General features: G+C 37.4%; 1 protein-coding gene across 6 annotated transcripts in view; it reads left to right on the top strand.

Annotated features, from left to right (window-relative positions):
- LOC127833513 (myosin-VIIa-like) overlaps window positions 1–18,628 on the top strand; it is a 111,853-nt gene that overhangs the window by 45,274 nt on the left and 47,951 nt on the right. For all 6 annotated transcript variants that reach the window (XM_052358806.1, XM_052358805.1, XM_052358801.1 and 3 more), the window contains exons 6-19: window positions 122–365; window positions 2,599–2,765; window positions 4,401–4,480; window positions 5,032–5,291; window positions 6,297–6,507; window positions 8,012–8,147; window positions 10,044–10,150; window positions 12,389–12,526; window positions 14,218–14,463; window positions 14,910–15,089; window positions 15,717–15,935; window positions 17,042–17,149; window positions 17,507–17,638; window positions 18,100–18,168. In XM_052358806.1, coding sequence (XP_052214766.1) covers window positions 122–365; window positions 2,599–2,765; window positions 4,401–4,480; window positions 5,032–5,291; window positions 6,297–6,507; window positions 8,012–8,147; window positions 10,044–10,150; window positions 12,389–12,526; window positions 14,218–14,463; window positions 14,910–15,089; window positions 15,717–15,935; window positions 17,042–17,149; window positions 17,507–17,638; window positions 18,100–18,168 — 2,297 coding nt within the window. The remainder of the gene's footprint in view (window positions 1–121; window positions 366–2,598; window positions 2,766–4,400; window positions 4,481–5,031; window positions 5,292–6,296; window positions 6,508–8,011; window positions 8,148–10,043; window positions 10,151–12,388; window positions 12,527–14,217; window positions 14,464–14,909; window positions 15,090–15,716; window positions 15,936–17,041; window positions 17,150–17,506; window positions 17,639–18,099; window positions 18,169–18,628) is intronic.

Raw genomic sequence — 18,628 nt, 5'->3', positions numbered from 1 at the left:
AGAATAATTATTAAGAACTAGACTGGCACAAGAATTACATACTTTCAAAATCCTATACTATTAAGTTGGCCTACGTGAAAAAAACGCAATTTTAAACCTACACCGAAAAAACTATATTCAGCTTTTGGGAACGCAAAGACGATACGCAACGACAACTCGAGCCGCTTTGGCAAGTACATAGACATCCACTTTAACCAGCGCGGCTCCATAGAGGGCGCCCAGATCCTCCAGTACCTGCTGGAGAAGTCGCGCATCGTACACCAGGCCCATGACGAACGCAACTACCACATCTTCTACTGCATGCTCGCCGGGATGACCAACGAGGAGAAACAGAAACTGCATGTCAAGACCGCCACTGACTACTGGTAAGTTGCTAGGAAATAATAATAACAAGAGATAGCCAAGCACTGGTGACATGCCTGGAAATAATAATAACAAGAGATAGCCAAGCACTGGTGAGATGCCTGGAAATAATAATAACAAGAGATAGCCAAGCAATATGGTCCCCTACCTGTGAAACTCCACCTTTGTCAGTAATATTATTTTTTTTTATTAGCTCTTCTATTTTTTGAAAAAAATTATGAGCTATTGTCATCACCTTTGCGTCAGCGTCCGGTTAAGTTTTGCGTTTAGGTCCACTTTTCTCATAAAGTATCAATGCTATTGCATTCAAGCATTGTACACTTAACTTCCTATCATGAGGGGACTGGGCAGGCAAAGTTAGATAACTCTGGCATGCATTTTGACAGAATTGTGTGTCCTTTTTATACTTAGAAAATTGAAAATTTTGGTTAAAGTTTGTGTTTAGGTCCATTTTATTCCTTAAGTATCAAAGCTATTGCTTTCATACTTGCAGCACTTACTAACTATCATAAGGGGACTGTGCAGGCAAAGTTATGGAACTCTGACTGGCATTTTGACAGAATTATGTGCCCTTTTTATACTTAGAAAATTGAAAATTTGGTTAAGTTTTGTGTTTAGGTCCACTTTATTCCTAAAGTATCAAAGCTATTGCTTTCATACTTGCAACACTTACTAACTATCATAAGGGGACTGTGCAGGCAAAGTTATGTAACTCTGACTGGCATTTTGACGGAATTATGTGCCCTTTTTCTACTTAAAAAATTGAAAATTTGGTTAAGTTTTGTGTCCACTTTATTCCTCAAGTATCAAAGCTATTGCTTTCATACTTGCAACACTTACTAACTATCATAAGGGGACTGTGCAGGAAAAGTTATGTAACTCTTGACTGGCATTTTGACGGAATTATGGGCCCTTCATACTTAGAAAATTGAAAATTTGGTTAAGTTTTGTGGTTGGTCCACTTTACCCCTAAAGTATCATGGATATTGCTTTCATACTTGGAACACTCACAAACTATCATAAGGGGACAGTAAAGGACAAGTTGCATAACTCATTGTCATTTTTACGGAATTATGGCCCTTTTTTGACTTAGTAACTTTGAATATATGGTTAAATTTTGTGTTTAGATCCACTTTACTTCTTAAGTATCAAGGCTATTGCTTTTAAACTTCAAATACTTTCATGCTATCATGAGGGTACTGTACCTGGCAAGTTGAATTTTACCTTGACCTTTGAATGATCTTGACTCTTAAGTTCAAATTATTAATTATTAAATTTTGCTAAAATTGCCATAACTTCTTTATTTATGATTAGATTTGATTGATACTTTGACAAAACAACTCTAAGCCCCCCCCCCCCCCACCCCGAATCCCCCCCCCCCGATTAGATTTCCTTAAAGATCATGTAATAAATGACCACCACACCCTGACACTATATCCCCCCCAACCCAATACCCCCCATTTTTTTAAACATGGTTAAAAAACACAGATATTTTTTTGTATTGTATTATTTTATTTTTGAAATACTGTCCAACCATCCCACCCAAGAATCCCCCCCCCCCCAAAAAAAAATTGCCGTTTTAAAAAGAAAATGTAATAAATGACCACACCCCCACACTATACACCCCCTCCACTCCATCCCCTCCGCCCTTTGTGATTGAAATTGAGATAGGTCCCTTCACCTTTAGACGGTGCTCTTGTTTTTATTTGTTGCCATAGCAACCATAATTCTTGACGTAGGAACAAAATGAATTGACGTGCATAATCTCCATATTGCCATCTGTCCATTTTTCAAGTTACATGAAAAAAATATGAAGAACTTTTAAAGATATTGCAGGATCCAGAAAAGTGTGACACACAGATTGACAGACTGGCGCACAGAGCGCAAACCATAGGTCCCCTCCGTTTTCACTGGTAGGGGACAATAAAAACATAGTAATGAAGCACGGTTTGTTGGGGTAGATCCAATATTCAATCTGTCTTAATTCAACAAATTTATTTTGCCAACGGAGAGAAAAAGAGACTGCATGTCAATGATATCTACAACTGACCATTGATTAAATACTGGCCAGGGAGCTCTGGTGGTAAAGTTCTGGAGTACGAATCTGAAGATTCTTAGTTTGAATTCCAATCTTCCAAGATTATTAATTTGTTCTAATGTGTACCTAACCCGTAAAGAGTTAAACTTTGTGAGCATAATAGCGTAAAAGTCTGTGTGTCTGTTTTCCTTGCCCAGGTACCTGACCCAGGGTGGAAACACAACATGCGAGGGTCGTGACGATGCGGTGGAGTTTGCAGACATCCGCTCGGCCATGAAGGTGCTCATGTTCGGTGACAAGGAGGTGTGGGAGCTGCTCAAGATACTGGCTGCACTGCTTCACCTTGGAAATCTCAAGTACAATGGTAAGGATGCATCTGGGAAACCTCAAGTACAATGGTAAGGATGCATCACTCAAAAAGTACAATGGTTAGGATGCATCACTCTAACAGTACAATGGTAAGGATGCATCTGTGAAACCTCAAGTTCAATGGTAAGGATGCATCTGTGAAGCCTCAAGTACAATGGTAAGGATGCATCACTCAAAAAGTACAATGGTAAGGATGCATCTGTGAAACCTCAAGTACAATGGTAAGGATGCATCTGTGAAACCTCAAGTACAATGGTAAGGATGCATCTGGGAAACCTCAAGTTCAATGGTAAGGATGCATCTGGGACACCTCAAGTACAATGGTAAAGATGCATCTGTGAAACCTCAAGTACAATGGTAAGGATGCATCACTCTTACAGTACAATGGTAAGGATGCATCACTCTTACAGTACAATGGTAAGGATGCATCACTCTAAAAGTATAATGGTAAGGATGCATCACTCTAACAGTACAATGGTAAGGATGCATCACTCTTAACAGTACAATGGTAAGGATGCATCACTCTAACAGTACAATGGTAAGGATGTATCTGTGAAACCTCAAGTTCAATGGTAAGGATGCATCTGGGACACCTCAAGTACAATGGTAAAGATGCATCTAGGAAATCTCAAGTACAATGGTAAGGATGCATCTGGGAAACCTCAAGTACAATGGTAAGGATGCATCACTGTAAAAGTACAATGGTTATGATGCATCACTCTAACAGTACAATGGTAAAGATGCATCTGGGAAACCTCAAGTATAATGGTAAGGATGCATCACTCTAAAAGTATAATGGTTAGGATGCATCACTCTAACAGTACAATGGTAAGGATGCATCTGTGAAACCTCAAGTACAATGGTAAAGATGCATCTAGGAAATCTCAAGTACAATGGTAAGGATGCATCACTCTTACAGTACAATGGTAAGGATGCATCTGGGAAACCATAAGTTCAATGGTTAGGATGCATCACTCTTTCAAGTACAATGGTAAGGATGCATCTGTGAAACCTCAAGTTCAATGGTAAGGATGCATCTGGGAAACCTCAAGTACAATGGTAAGGGTGCATCACTCTAACAGTACAATGGTAAGGATGCATCACTCTAACAGTACAATGGTAAGGATGCATCACTCTAACAGTACAATGGTAAGGGTGCATCACTCTAACAGTACAATGGTAAGGGTGCATCACTCTAACAGTACAATGGTAAGGATGCATCACTCTAACAGTATAATGGTAAGGATGCATCACTCTAAAAGTACAATGGTAAGGATGCATCACTCTAACAGTACAATGGTAAGGATGCTTTGTACCCTCTGACTAGTGAGATTTTCCAAATGTAGCACATTCTGGAGTACCAGTAAGTTTGTTGTTTAAAGAACAGTTTCACAGTTTTGGCCTTAAATCCGTCTTTTTATGAGTTTTTGTATCTGTTAGTTTTGTTACTATTTTATTCAAATTTATGAGTGTAATGGTTCACATAAGATTCTGTGAACATTTGCATCAGAAATCTTTTTTTATGAAATATTAATATATTTTTTTTCTTGACTGCCAATTTATCATAAAATATGCATTTCATTTTGTGAAAATGATTGTGCTGTTAATGTGTATGTGTTCCTGATTTCAGCCATTGAGATGGACAACACAGACGATGCCAGTGAAATTAGGGACATCTCTCACATAGACAAGATCTGTTCTCTCCTGGAGGTTTGCATATTATTTATATTGCACGGTCCTACAAATGAAATGTTTTGGCTCCTAGTATGACAGATCCATCAATAATTTTAACCCCCACAACATAGAAAAGAAGGTCATACTGATTCATGTGTATATCTTTCCATCTGTCCGTCCGTATACAAAGTACTTCTTCACTTTCTAACTTTCATTCTTCAAAGTTGCAAGCAATGTTCCTTTTGACATGAAGTTGAGCATGTGCAATTTGTATTATTCTTGGTAACGCCACTTCCAACTTACAATTTCTTTAAAAACATAATTTTAACACTATGACATTTTACCTTTTTATTGTAACTACCATCATGTGGGAAACGCGTTTGGGTTTGGGTTAATACGTCATTTCTTTAACATGCTTTATTAAATAACTGTTAACAAATGCACGTATTACATATTCAACCATTCCTTAGTAAAAACAACATACACAATCATGCAAACAAACACTACCTCATTCCATATAACGAACATAGTTCACTAAACAAATACATGTACTACAACTATAAGTCATTTTACTTTTTGTCTCACAGTTCAACAGACAAGACCTTATAGATGCTCTGACAACAAAAACCATCGTGACGAGAGGTGAAAGTGTGACTAGCGCGATGGGTATAACCCAGTCCATGGATGTGCGTGACGCGTTTGTGAAGGGGATCTACGGTAGAATGTTCATCTGGATCGTTGAGAAGATCAATACTGCCATCTTTAAGCCTAAGACGGACCCGAAACATTACCGAAGCTCCATTGGCGTTCTGGACATTTTTGGATTTGAAAGTTTTGATGTGAACAGGTAAAGTTGCCTGCTTGGGACCCTGGTTATTATTCTAAGAAACAGGGAAAGGGTGTGTTTGAGTTACTCATTCTGTCAGTCTTTTTGTCGTCCTGAGTTTGTGGTGCAACTTCCTATTGATCAGTGTTCCAGAGTTAATTTCCCTTGAATATTGCTTTTAAAGCAGTCAGGGGATATCATAGTCACAATTGTTGCAATGCTCTAGTTATAGCTTTGAAATTAGCTTCATCGTTTGTTTTATCAAATAATTTGGATAAATTACTGTATATGTTTAGATTTCTTCGTGTATTAATTGATTTTTCAAATGCAAACTTTAAAAAATAATTTAAAACTTGTTTTAGATACATGATTGAGTTTGTTCATTATATACTTGTTCAGTAGGTTATTGTTGTATAAATAGAATTTTATCTTGTTAGGTTTCTAGAATTGCTAGCTTTGCTACTTAACACTTTCAGTGCTGAAACCGAATTTTGAAGGCCTTTGCAAACAGTTTGGATCCAGATGAGACGCCACAGAACGTGGCGTCTCATCAGGATCCAAACTGTTTGCTATTCTGATAGTTTTCTTTGAAAAAAATCAAAGAAGATGCAAATTTAAGAAATTCAGCAGACGACATGTTTGCAGACGACAAATTTCCCAGCATGCAAAGGGTTAAAATATATTAATTTGATCAATGCTCTGGGAAAACTTGACTTAATGCATTTGCGTTTTTGTTTGAAGGAAGTCATTTCTCAACAAATATTCAGTTTAGTTGGAAAGTGCCGTTCCTGATTAGCCTGTTTGGACTTCACAGGCGTATTTGGGAAGATTCTTTATGCAAATGGTTGAAATCTAGTCTTCACAAAATAAAGCTCATTTAATATTTTTGTTTCTCCTTACCAGCTTTGTGTCCTTCCGCATAAACCTGTGCGGACTGCAATATACATTAAGCCCAGTTTTCCAAGCACTGATTGTAATTTTCTATCTTCCAACGTAAACGCACATATTTTTGTTTCTCGTTCACAGCTTCGAGCAGCTGTGCATCAACTACGCCAACGAGAACCTGCAGCAGTTCTTTGTGCAGCACATCTTCAAGCTGGAACAGGAGGAGTATGACAATGAGGGCATCAACTGGCAGCACATAGAGTTCGTGGACAACCAGGAGGCACTGGATCTCATTGGGCTCAAACCTATGAACATCATCTCGCTGGTCGACGAGGAGAGCAAGTTTCCAAAGGTACTGTTTGAGTTTAAGCCTATTTATTGTAGCCCCATTGCATATCTATCATTTTGAGGGTTCATTCAAACTTATTTTTCATGTGGCAAGGATAAGCGGGTAATGGCCAATTGAATGTAAGGTTTAAGGTGCTTTTATTGAGTGAATTGTGCTGTGTCTATAAAGAAGAACCCAGACTCTTATTACTTTCATGTGATGGATGAATATAATCTCTCATTTCTTGACCTCATGTTTACAAAATAAGAGAAGAGGTACCCTATCAACACACAATATTTACATGCATCTTTCGGATTTGATTATCCTGAAGTGTAAAGATGGCCATTTCTGCTATGCCTCTGACAAAGCTGTATGAGGTATCAGTTATGTTTGTGATTGAGCTCTGGTTTATGTTTTATTTTTGTTTGTTTTGAGTTATATGTAATTTGATTTGGGAAAATAAATATAAAATACTTTTTTTACAATAAAATATAATGTAAATCTGTTATGCCGCCGGTAAGATGGCATATAGCAGTCTGGCATTCCATTGTACGAATTTTTTTGACTTATCACTTTCAGATGTTGAGATCATTTTGCTATCTGAGTCTACCTACATGACTTACAGATGAAGTTTGAGTTTTGTTCCGATCCATTTTTGTGTGCAAAGTTATGGGCTTAGGATAAAGAAATTTTCCCTATATTACCTGTTTTCTGGAGATTTTTTTTTACAAAAAACTTTCAAATATTTAGCTGATTTTTGGTATGTGAGTCTACCTAAATGACTTACAGATGAAGTGTGAGTTTGGTTCCGGTCCATTGATTTTTGGCAAAGGTATAGGCCTTGGACATAACAATTGTATATAAAATTTCTGCTGTGCCGCTTCAAAGCGCAGTAGGGGGCATTGTGTTAAACAAACACAGGTCTTGTTTATTAAGAAATTAACATTAATCATTAGAAAACTTAAGGATTAATCTCTTTTATAAACAGCACTTACAAGTCCGTGTTCTGCTTGGTCCGTTAGTAGAGAACTAGACTGCTGATAATGCCCTAGGAACAAAACTTGTTTGATGATTTGACATGAAACGATTCCTCCAGCCAGTTCACATGCTAACTGTGACTCAATTATGGCAATTGTCAGTTATCAGCATAGGGTATGCACACTAAGTATAAGCTAACCAGGTTACCAAGGAGAATGGTTAATAGGTTAACCCTTTCCCACTTGGAAGCAAAGTGCAAATGGCTTTGTGCAATCAGCATAAAACCAGAACAGCCTGCGAGTAACTCACAGTCTGTTCAGGTTTTATGCTGTTTGCTACTCATCAGTATCTAAGGGTTGGAAATGAAACTTATAGACTTGAATATAATAAGAAAGGTCTTAAGTATTACTTTTAAAGGGACAACACATATATGAAAATACTCTGATTGGAAAATAGAAAATAGTTAAAACACCACACCATGACTTGTATAGTTTGATGAAAATGGAAATAAAATCCAAACATGCAAAAACATGAAATGGTTATATTTCAGGGTACAGACCAGACCATGTTGAACAAGCTACATCAGACCCATGAGAACAACAAGAACTACCTGCGACCGAAGGCTGACATCAACCGGGTGTTCGGCATCAACCACTTTGCAGGAGTCGTCTTCTATGACAGCAAAGGTCTGTAGATGGTTTGAAATCTCTTGCTAGCTGATGTTATAATAGTATTTGTTGCTGATTTTTATGTCCCCCACCACTATAGTGGGATCATATTGTTTTTGCCCTGTCCATTGGTTTGTTTGTGTGTTTGTTTGCGCAAACTTTAACATTTGCAATAACGTTTGCAATATTGAAGATAGCAACTTGATATTTGGCATGCATGTGTATCTCATGGAGCTACACATTTTGAGTGGTGAAAGGTCAAGGTCATCCTTCAGTTCAAAGGTCAAATATATAGCTTCAAAGTGGCGCAAAAGGGGACATAGTGTTTCTGACCAACACATATCTTGTTTAAATTCTGACTTTAAATAAATCACATCCAAGCTAGTTTGATTTTTCGTGTTGTACCTTTTGATTTTTTGTCCAAAAATTCAAAGAATTTTAAAAAGTGTTACGTTTTAAGCTCAACTATTATATATGAAATATATATAGTGGAGCTATCCTCCTCACCTGGGCGTCGGCGTTTCTGTTTCCGTTCCCGTTAGCGTGCAAATGTTAAAGTTTGCGTACTACCCCAAATATTTCCCATGTCCTTTGACATATTGCTTTTATTTTTTGCATACTTCTTTACCAACATGACCCCAATCTATAAACAAGAGCAGACAACTGTATCAAGCATTTTGACAGAATTATTGCCCCTTTTATACTTAAAATCTGCATGTTATTGATAAATCTATGTTAAAGTTTGCGTACCACCTCAAATATTTTTTATGTCCTTTGACATATTGCTTTCATATTTTGCATACTTCTTTACATCCCCCCCCCCAAAAAAAAAAAATAATTTGTTTTTCCTTATTTTTGAAAGATCATAAATTAAATGACCAACACACCCACATTATACCCCCCCCCCCCTCTCCATGATGGCTTGCGTTATACTGTTAAGCACTCGAATAGTCGAGCGTGCTGTCTTCTGACAACTCTTGTTTGGCTTCTGGTCAGTTGACCCAGGTGATCATTAGATACTTGTTTTTAAATGGAAATGATTGGTCTATATTAGTTTAAACCTATTTATTTCAGCTCGATTGCATCGAAAGCCTTAGGCTTATATAAACGCTCTCGAGTCCGTTTCCTGGGCCTAGAACCAGTACTTGGTGTCTTTGGGGGAAATCTAAAGAACGCTCCCACGGTAGGGATCGAACCCGTGACCTCCCGGTCGCTAGTCGCTATATTGGAATTAAATACCACTTATGGATATTTCACTTTTCAATTATAGCTCAAATATAATTGTATTCTGTATTGGTAAACAGCAAGCAACAATTTTGTCCAACCTGTATGTCACTTTGTTTATGGAAACCACTTTGTCCTAGTGTGAAATTAAAAGCATTAAACTAAAGGTGGAAGTGTCAGTTTGTTGGTATTTTATAACTGTTGATACAGTCTGACATCTTTAGCTTCATTACTCAGCATTACTCAGGGCTTTATCTCTTCAATTTGGGAATGCGATCTATGCCGGTAAAATGAGGAATTTGTAGTGTAAATTAACTCGTTATTGTATTTTAAATTGTATGATATGTACATGTTAAGTCATTGGTGATAAAACTTACATAGAGCAGTAAAGTCTAAATACTAATATTTTATTAACATGGATATTACAATTTCAAAATTGTAAATTTCTAGCCTTTAAAATGTGAATCTGGTAAGAAAGGTCTTTAATTAAATTTGACTTTCTGAGGGACTAAAAATGCATCAAAATATATTTCTTTAGTTGCAAAAGGGATTGGATATGGGACAAAAGACACTTGCAACTGGAAATATAATGACTATAAAATCGGCCAAAAAAGCCCTGTTTATTATAAAATTACCCAGTATGACTGAGTATTGTACTCCACGTGACTCTGTATTTCCACTCTCTGACAGGGTTCCTCGAGAAGAACAGAGACACTTTCTCTGGTGACCTTCTACAGGTCATACAGAACTCAGGGAACAAGTTCGTGGTCACTATATTCAAACAGGATATCCTTATGGTAAGACAATTGACATTTAGTTCAGCAATTTTGAGCTATTGAAAAGCTAAGACGCGATCATTAAAATTTTGCTTTGTTAATTCTATGAAATTTATTCAAATGTGTGTGTTAGAATCAATTTCTACCCACATATACTGCACTGTTAATTAAGTTTGTCAGGTATAGGCATCCATATCTATCCAGTGCATGTGTTTATCTGGAGCCCTGTAAAGGCTGTAAACAGTAAAACACTTGAATTTAATTGAGAGAAATTCAATTTGTTTTTTCTGCAACATTGTTAACAGATTTATTGATGACTCTAGATTGGTTTTTTGTTTGGTGTGTTCTTGTTGTGTTGTTGTTGTTTTTTATGTCCCCCACTATAGTAGTGGGGGACATATTGTTTTTGCCCTGTCTGTTGGTCTGTCTGTTTGCGCCAACTTTAACATTTTGCAATAACTTTTGCTATATTGAAGATAGCAACTTGATATTTGGCATGCATGTGTATCTCATGAAGCTGCACGTTTTGAGTGGTGAAAGGTCAAGGTCAAGGTCATCCTTCAAGGTCAGAGGTCAAATATATGTGGCCAAAATCGCTCATTTTATGAATACTTTTGCAATATTGAATATAGCAACTTGATATTTGGCATGCATGTGTATCTCATGGAGCTGCACATTTTGAGTGGTGAAAGGTCAAGGTCATTCTTCAAGGTCAGAGGTCAAATATATGTGGCCCAAATCGCTTATTTTATAAATACTTTTGCAATATTGAAGAAAGCAACTTGATATTTGGCATGCATGTGCATCTCATGGAGCTGCACATTTTGAGTGGTGAAAGGTCAAGGTCATCCTTCAAGGTCAGAGGTCAAATATATGTGGCCCAAATCGCTTATTATGTCCCCCACTAAAGTAGTGGGGGACATATTGTTTTTGCCCTGTCTGTTGGTCTGTCTGTTGGCCTGTCCGTTTGCGCCAACTTTAACATTTTGCAATAACTTTTGAAAGGTCAAGGTCATCCTTCAAGGTCAGAGGTCAAATATATGTGGCCAAAATCGCTCATTTTATGAATACTTTTGCAATATTGAAGATAGCAACTTGATATTTGGCATGCATGTGTATCTCATGGAGCTGCACAATTTGAGTGGTGAAAGGTCAATGTCAAGGTCATCCTTCAAGGTCAGAGGTCAAATATATGTGGCCCAAATCGCTTATTTTATAAATACTTTTGCAATATTGAAGATAGCAACTTGATATTTGGCATGCATGTGCATCTCATGGAGCTGCACATTTTGAGTGGTGACAGGTCAAGGTCATCCTTCAAGGTCAGAGGTCAAATATATGTGGCCTAAATCGCTTTTTTTATGAATACTTTTGCAATATTGAAGATAGCAACTTGATATTTGGCATGCATGTGTATCTCGTGGAGCTGCACATTTTGAGTGGTGAAAGGTCAAGGTCATCCTTTACAATGTCAAGGTCATCCTACAAGGTCAAACATCATATAGGGGGACATTGTGTTTCACAAAAACATCTTGTTTGTTGTTTTTTTTTGGGAGGTGGGGGGATTGGCAGACTTTTCATTCAAGGATTTCTTAACAATAAGCTTTATGTGCAGCAAAGTATTAGCTCCAATCAATTAAGATCAGGAAACCCATAATATTTTTATATGTAATACCTATTTTATCTTCCTGATAGTTTTAGCTCACCTGCTCATGGTTAGCTATTGTGGTGGGTGACTTCTGTGTCCCTAGTCACTTTTGTGTCTAAAAAGTTGTTTAAATTGTTCTGGTCCACTGCATATGTAGGTAAACAGAGCTAAAAATACATGTTAAATGTTGAAAAAAAAAAAAAAAAAAACACTCCCCATTACACAGGTGAGCGATATAGGGCCATCTGAGATCCTCCTGTTCTGTTTCTAACCATGTAGCAGAAAACATATTACTCTCACCTCTTATACATGAGCTGTGCTCTGGGTAAACCTAGCTTAATACATTTGCTTAAAGTGTCAACCCAGATTAGCTTGTGTTTTCTGCACAGGCTTTTCTGAGATGAGACTTTCAGCTAATATGACACTGTCTGCACAGGCTAATCAGCGAATACACTTTCTGCTTATAATGATATTGTCTCTTTCGAACCGATCTCCTGTCTAGGCAGAAATATTCGTACCAGTCTGCACAGGCTAATCTAGGACAACACTTTACGCAGATGCATTAAGCCCTGTTTTCCCAGAACTCAGCTCACATATACTCTATATTCCAGGGTCAGGACACCAGAAAGAAGCCCCCCACTCTGGGAGCTCAGTTCAAGAGGTCGCTGGAGGCCCTTATGAAGACCCTGAACGCCTGTCAGCCATTCTTTGTTAGGTGCATCAAACCCAATGAGTTCAAGAGAGCTCAGGTAAGGACATGTAAAGTATCTAGTGCAAAATTGTCGTATCTGTGAAACACTTATATATGAAGTACAATTGTATCATGCACAGCCCTTGAAATATAACAAAAATGATGTGGTTTGGGAAACCATTAACTGGATACTTAATACTTTACATTGTGATTATGTTGAATGTGTTATTTGTCAGTTTTAAATAATTTCCTTTGTTTTGGACCAAAACAGTCGTACAAACTGTGTCCCTTTTTTTTAAGGATGACAACATTAACTTACATTGTAAGCATATTTGCAGAGCACCAATCTCTCTATGATATATTCAATTCAGTAATAATTTTCGTATCCTGACAATCTTTTGTATGTCTGTTATATTCAGAACATGTTTATCATTGCTATTCAGCTAAACATTCATTCAACTCATAAATTTCTCATCAGATATTTGAGCCGTGTTCTGGGAACACTCTGCTTTATGCATGTGCTTTAACCCTTTCAGTGCGGGAACCAAATTTTAAAGGCCTTTGCAAACAGTTTGGATCCAGATGAGACGCCACAGAACGTGGCGTCTCATCAGGATCCAAACTGTTTGTTATTCTGATAGTATTCTTTGAAAAAAAATATAAAAAAATGCTAATTTTAGAAATTCAGCAGACGACATTATAGGAGACGACAAATTTCCCAGCATGCAAAGGGTTAAGTGTCCGCACAGGCTGATCAGTGATGACAATTTCCTCTTTTATGGATTTGTGTGTGTGTAGATAATGCCTTTTTATATGAAAATCCAGTTTCTGCAGATATTAGCTTATTCAACATGCAAAGGCCAATAGGGGACGGCGCTTAAATAGACGTGCATTAAACCCAGTTTTCCCAAAAAGGGGCTCATATGATAAGAGCGGGACTGGTGTTCACCAACCCATTCTTAGACTTAAGTCAAAGAATAAAGAAAAGTCTTTAAATTAGAATATTTAATAATTTCTGTAATTTTGAGTCAGACTCTGCAGTAAACATCTCTATCTATATTATTCTTCGTATAGAACATTTTGTTAATGACATAATCACCAGTGGTGGCCTGTATATATTCAAACACTGAACACATTTTTCTTGGTTCTAAGTTAATTCTTTATTATTAAGTCTAAGAATCGGTTGGTGAATACGGGCCCTGGACTGGTGTTCACCAACCCATTCTTAGACTTAAGTATAAAGAATAGACCTAGAACCAAGAAACTTTACTTCAGAGTATGAATAAATGCATATCTAGATGGCTACATGTAGATCTGTTCTGCTTATGTCATAAGGGCACTGTTATATCTTAACCCTTTACCATTTAGATACGTATTTTGAGGCATTTGTAGTCCCTTAGAGAGTTAAATTTAATTTAAGGCCTTTCTTACAAGATTCAAGTTTTAAAGGCTTCATTTCCAACCCTTAGATACTGATGTGCAGCGAACAGCATAAAACCTGAACAGACTGCAAGTTACTCGCAGGCTGTTCTGGTTTTATGCTGATTGCACATAGCCATTTTCACTTTGTTTCAGAGTGGAAAAGAGTTAGGAATGATGTAATTTGAGGTGTTACATTACAAGTTAGACTCATGAATGAATAATATATGGAATAAAACAGCTTTAAGAAGTTTCCTTATTCTTAGACATAAGTCTCAGAATTGTTTGGTGAATACTGTCCGGTGTCCAGATACCCGTATTTCCTTCCAGGACTTTGATAGGGAGCTATGCTGCAAGCAGCTCCGTTACTCGGGCATGATGGAGACCATCCGTATCCGACGCGCAGGCTACCCGATCCGGCACTCGTTCTACGACTTTGTGGACCGGTACCGGATCCTGGCGGAGGGAATCGGGCCCGCACACAGGGAGGAGTGCCGGGCGGCATCCATGAAGATCTGCCAGAAGGTGCTGCATGGCATGGACTTCCAGCTGGGGAGATCTAAAGTGTTCTTGAAGGTGAGTTCTGGTTTTTTGTTGATTGAATTAAGCTTGCAGTGATTATTTTTGGTCAAGTTCGGTGCTGAAATTCAGACCCATTTGCATTCTCAGAAAGTATCTTTTTCTACCAAAAGACTTCCTTATGTTTAAACTTAACAATTTAAAAAAACAAACTGAATTTGTATTTTCTATTTAGCTTTTTTAGTTGGACCTTAGTAAATATAACAGCTTAATTCTCAATTGTAAAGTATTACACATTTCAAGATGCTTATCAAAACTACATGATTTTTCACAATTCAAAGGGCCCTGGCGCCATTCCAAAAGACTCTAATATCATGTTTCAAAACCAATTATTGTCAGACTTTCTGAAAGTTATCAAGGGTTACCAGTGAAACAGTCGTATTTATTTGCTTTAAATGTTTTTTAAATTGTTGTCTCAACCAATAAAACCGGCCTTTTTACAGGACGCCCAAGATGCTTTCTTGGAACAGAGGCGAGAGATTGCACTCACTGAGAAGATATCGGTCATACAGAAGTGCGTACGCATGTGGGCGGTGCGGAAACGTTTCCTCAAGATGCGTGGCAGCTGCACAATTATCCAGTCAAGATGGCGCGGATACGCCGCTAGGAAGAGATTCTTGGCTGTATGTAATTCCATTGGTTGTTTGCATCTAATAGACATTTATGTAAAAGAACAAGATTCTGCTCTTTAAATGGCCGAGTGTTTGAAATTGTTGGAGATTTGAAAGTTGTAATTTTTGTTAAATCAATTTTTCTAATGTATGCCTTTAAGACTTTTTTTTCTTAGTTAATGCATTGCTATGTAAGTTTGGATATGAGTATTGGTTTTTGAGGGTGCCTTGTGATAACAGTATTTTTAGTCATAAAAGTTGTTTATTGTATTTTAAGACACACACATTTTTCTATTGACAATTAACATAATTATATGTTGTTTAATCTCTCAAATAGCATTCCCACATTAGTTCTAAAACAATAAAATAAAGTTCACACATTATCCTCAGAATTTAAGGTCAGGTCAAGTTGAAATCAAAATTATGTAAGCATAAAGAAAGTTTAAATAGAAAAAGAATTGGTTCTTTGTCTTCAAAAATCAGTGAGCATCTTGTAAGAATGGTGTTTATCAGCTACGAAACAGTATTTACCGTTTAAAAACCTCCAAATCTTTTGTGCAAAATCTTTATGTACGTTTCCATGATTTTATTTAAAGGTGTGGATTCTTTTATGCAAAATATTTTCTTTTACCTATCTAGATGCGTCAAGGCTACATGCGTCTGCAGGCCCTAGCGAAGTCCAGAAAACTCACTGCGCGATTCAATGCCCAGCGAAGCCTGGTTATCAATGTACAGCGCTACTGTCGAGGGTTCCTCATACGTCGGTGGGCTCAGCAACGCATGGTGGCAATCATCAAAGTCCAGGCTCACATCCGCTCGGCCATTCAACGGATGAGGTTCCGTAGGCTGAGAATAGAGGTATGCCACAGGTTTAAGTTAACCCTTTACCACTTAGATACGTATTTTGACGCATTCATAGTCCCATAAAACGATACATTTATTTAAAGACCTTTCTTACTAAATTCAAGATTTAAAGGTTTAATTTCCAACCCTTAGATACTGATGAGAAGCAATCAGCATAAAACTGAACAGACTGCGAGTTACTGCTGATCTGGTTTTATGCTGTTTGCACATAGCCATTTTCACTTTGCTTCTGAGTGGGAAAGGGTTTAATCTAAAAATTATGAGTGGCTCTGTGGGATAATGGGTTCACTGCGGGTGTGTTAAAGTGTCATCCCCAATTAGCCTGTGCAGAACAGGGAAATCAGGGACCACACTGTGAGTTTTTATGGAATTTTCTTGTTTTAAGAAATTCTCTGTTAAATGAAAATCCAGTCTATGTGGAAAGTGTCGTCCCTGAACAGCCTGTGCTGACTGCATATCAACATAAAACTTAATAGATATGTTGTTTATAGTATGTAGAAGTGCAAGACTTATTTACTTGTATGCCTTTGAATATTATCAACATAAAACTGTATGAATTGATTGCTTATACTTTGTAGGATTATCATTCTAATTTTAACAATTATCAAAATTGCATACTAATTTGAATATGATTGGCATCAAGTGATAAATATTGCATACTTATTTGAATATATTGACATTGCTTGATTTAAAATTGTTTATTGATTTAATTATGAAGGATATTGTACGATTTAACATTGCATTTTATTTTGAATTTAGTTGATACTTTGCCTACCTAATTAAGGGAATTAAGGGAAACTTGCAATTTATAAATGAGCCTCTCTGGAAAAAAAGCTTAAATGCATGTGCTTTAAGGGTGGTCTCAGATTAGCAGGTGCTCACTGCATCAGCCTATCAAGAACGACTCTTTATGCAATAATTGTATTTTGTTTGAAGTAAGACTCTTAGCAAAAATCCAGTTAAGGTGGAAAGTGTCTTCCCCGCTTGGCCTATGCCTGACAGCTCATGCTGATCTGGGACGATGGTTAACACACATGCATTAGATCCCGTTTTCCCATAACAAGGCCCATATATAATCCATGCTGTTGTTCTCCTGTCAGTATGAGAAGCGCATGGAGGCTGAGCAGATGAAGATGGAGGAGGAGAACAGGCTGAAGAAGAAGATGAATGAGAAGAAGGCGAAACAGGAGGCAGAGAGACTGCACCAGGTAGGCAGCTAGGGGGGAGGTTTAAAGGTTTACATGGGGTTTCTTCTCTGCAATTTTGTGTAATTTATGATGCACAAATGATTGTTACTAATGCCTAAATGTTGATCTATTTTCATCTTTTGTTTGGAAAAATGTATGGTGTGACACCCTTGCACAGAACTTCACATAAAACTTACATCTTTATCATGGCACATATATTATGTTGCTAATACTTATAAGTAAAATAGCCACTGCTGTCTCAATCTTTTATGTTTTAGACATTTTAGAGTGGTGACTATAATTGATTCTCATACCCTTATGTTGACATTTTGGTGCCGTGATAAGGATTGATTCTCATATCCCTATGTTCAATTCTAGGAGCGTATTGCGAACATCACGCGGGAGGCCGAGGAGATTGAAAGACAGCAACGGGAGGCCACAAAGATGAAGGTGGAGCAGATAAATTTAGCTGAAAAAGAGAGGAACAAACCCAAGAGTGACTCGCAAGTGGTAAGTTTGCAAATGGTTTCACAAAATGACTCCATGTGCAATTATAGTGTTGTTGCAAATTCTGACTCACAAATGGTAAGTTTGCAATTTGTTTGACAAAATGATTTTCATAGGTGCAGATATTATATCTTTGCCAATTGTTTAAAGCTGTGAATGGGTAATAACAATCTAATGGATATAATAAAGGTAGCAATAAAATGCCCATAAATGCATTTCACTGTCATCCCAAATTAGCCTGTGCAGTCTGCTTAGGCTAATCAAGAATAACACGTTACACTTTTATTGTATTTTTCACTTAAAGAAGTCTGTTCTTAGGGAAAATCCAGTTTAGGCGGGAAGTGTTGTCCCTGATCAGCCTGTGCAGATTTTGCAGGCTAATCTGGGACAACACATCATGCACATTTACTTAACCCAATTTCCCTTGACTGAGGCTCATATGTGTTTGTCTGTGTGTCTCGTAGGTTGACGAGATGTTTGGGTTCATCGATACCGGCAACGGCATGGAAGGCTCCGGACCGTTAGCATTCGCGGTAAGTGACGCATAGACCATGACGTGCATCCTTAATATGTTTGTTTGGTTGTTTGTTTTTTGCTCTGCTGTGAATGATGTTATTTTTTGGATTAGTTTACTAGAGGCTTGAGTACCAGAATTAAATACCTTTGGGGCTGTACATGTCCTTTTCCAAAATAAGCTAATTTGCTGCGCAATAAATCCTGAACCGTGTGCCAAGGCTTTTTGTAAAGGTTTCCAAGCCTAACTGAAAAACCTTATTCAACACAACACTAGTTTTATCTCTATATTTGAATGTTGTAATGAATAATGGGGGCTGGGGTACAAGGAGAGGTTTGCATTTATAAGCGTGTGACTGTGTACAGTATTCATGGCATGTTCTTTATGTTCTTATGTAATTAAAAATATAGTTTAAATGGTGAACATTTTACAAATTATTTTTCTTTTATTTAAAAAATAAGAAAATAAAATAACAGAAA

The sequence above is a fragment of the Dreissena polymorpha genome, chromosome 6 (assembly GCF_020536995.1).
Source record: "Dreissena polymorpha isolate Duluth1 chromosome 6, UMN_Dpol_1.0, whole genome shotgun sequence".
Classification (NCBI taxonomy): Eukaryota; Metazoa; Mollusca; class Bivalvia; order Myida; family Dreissenidae; genus Dreissena; species Dreissena polymorpha.
This window is presented reverse-complemented; position numbering and strand designations above follow the sequence as displayed.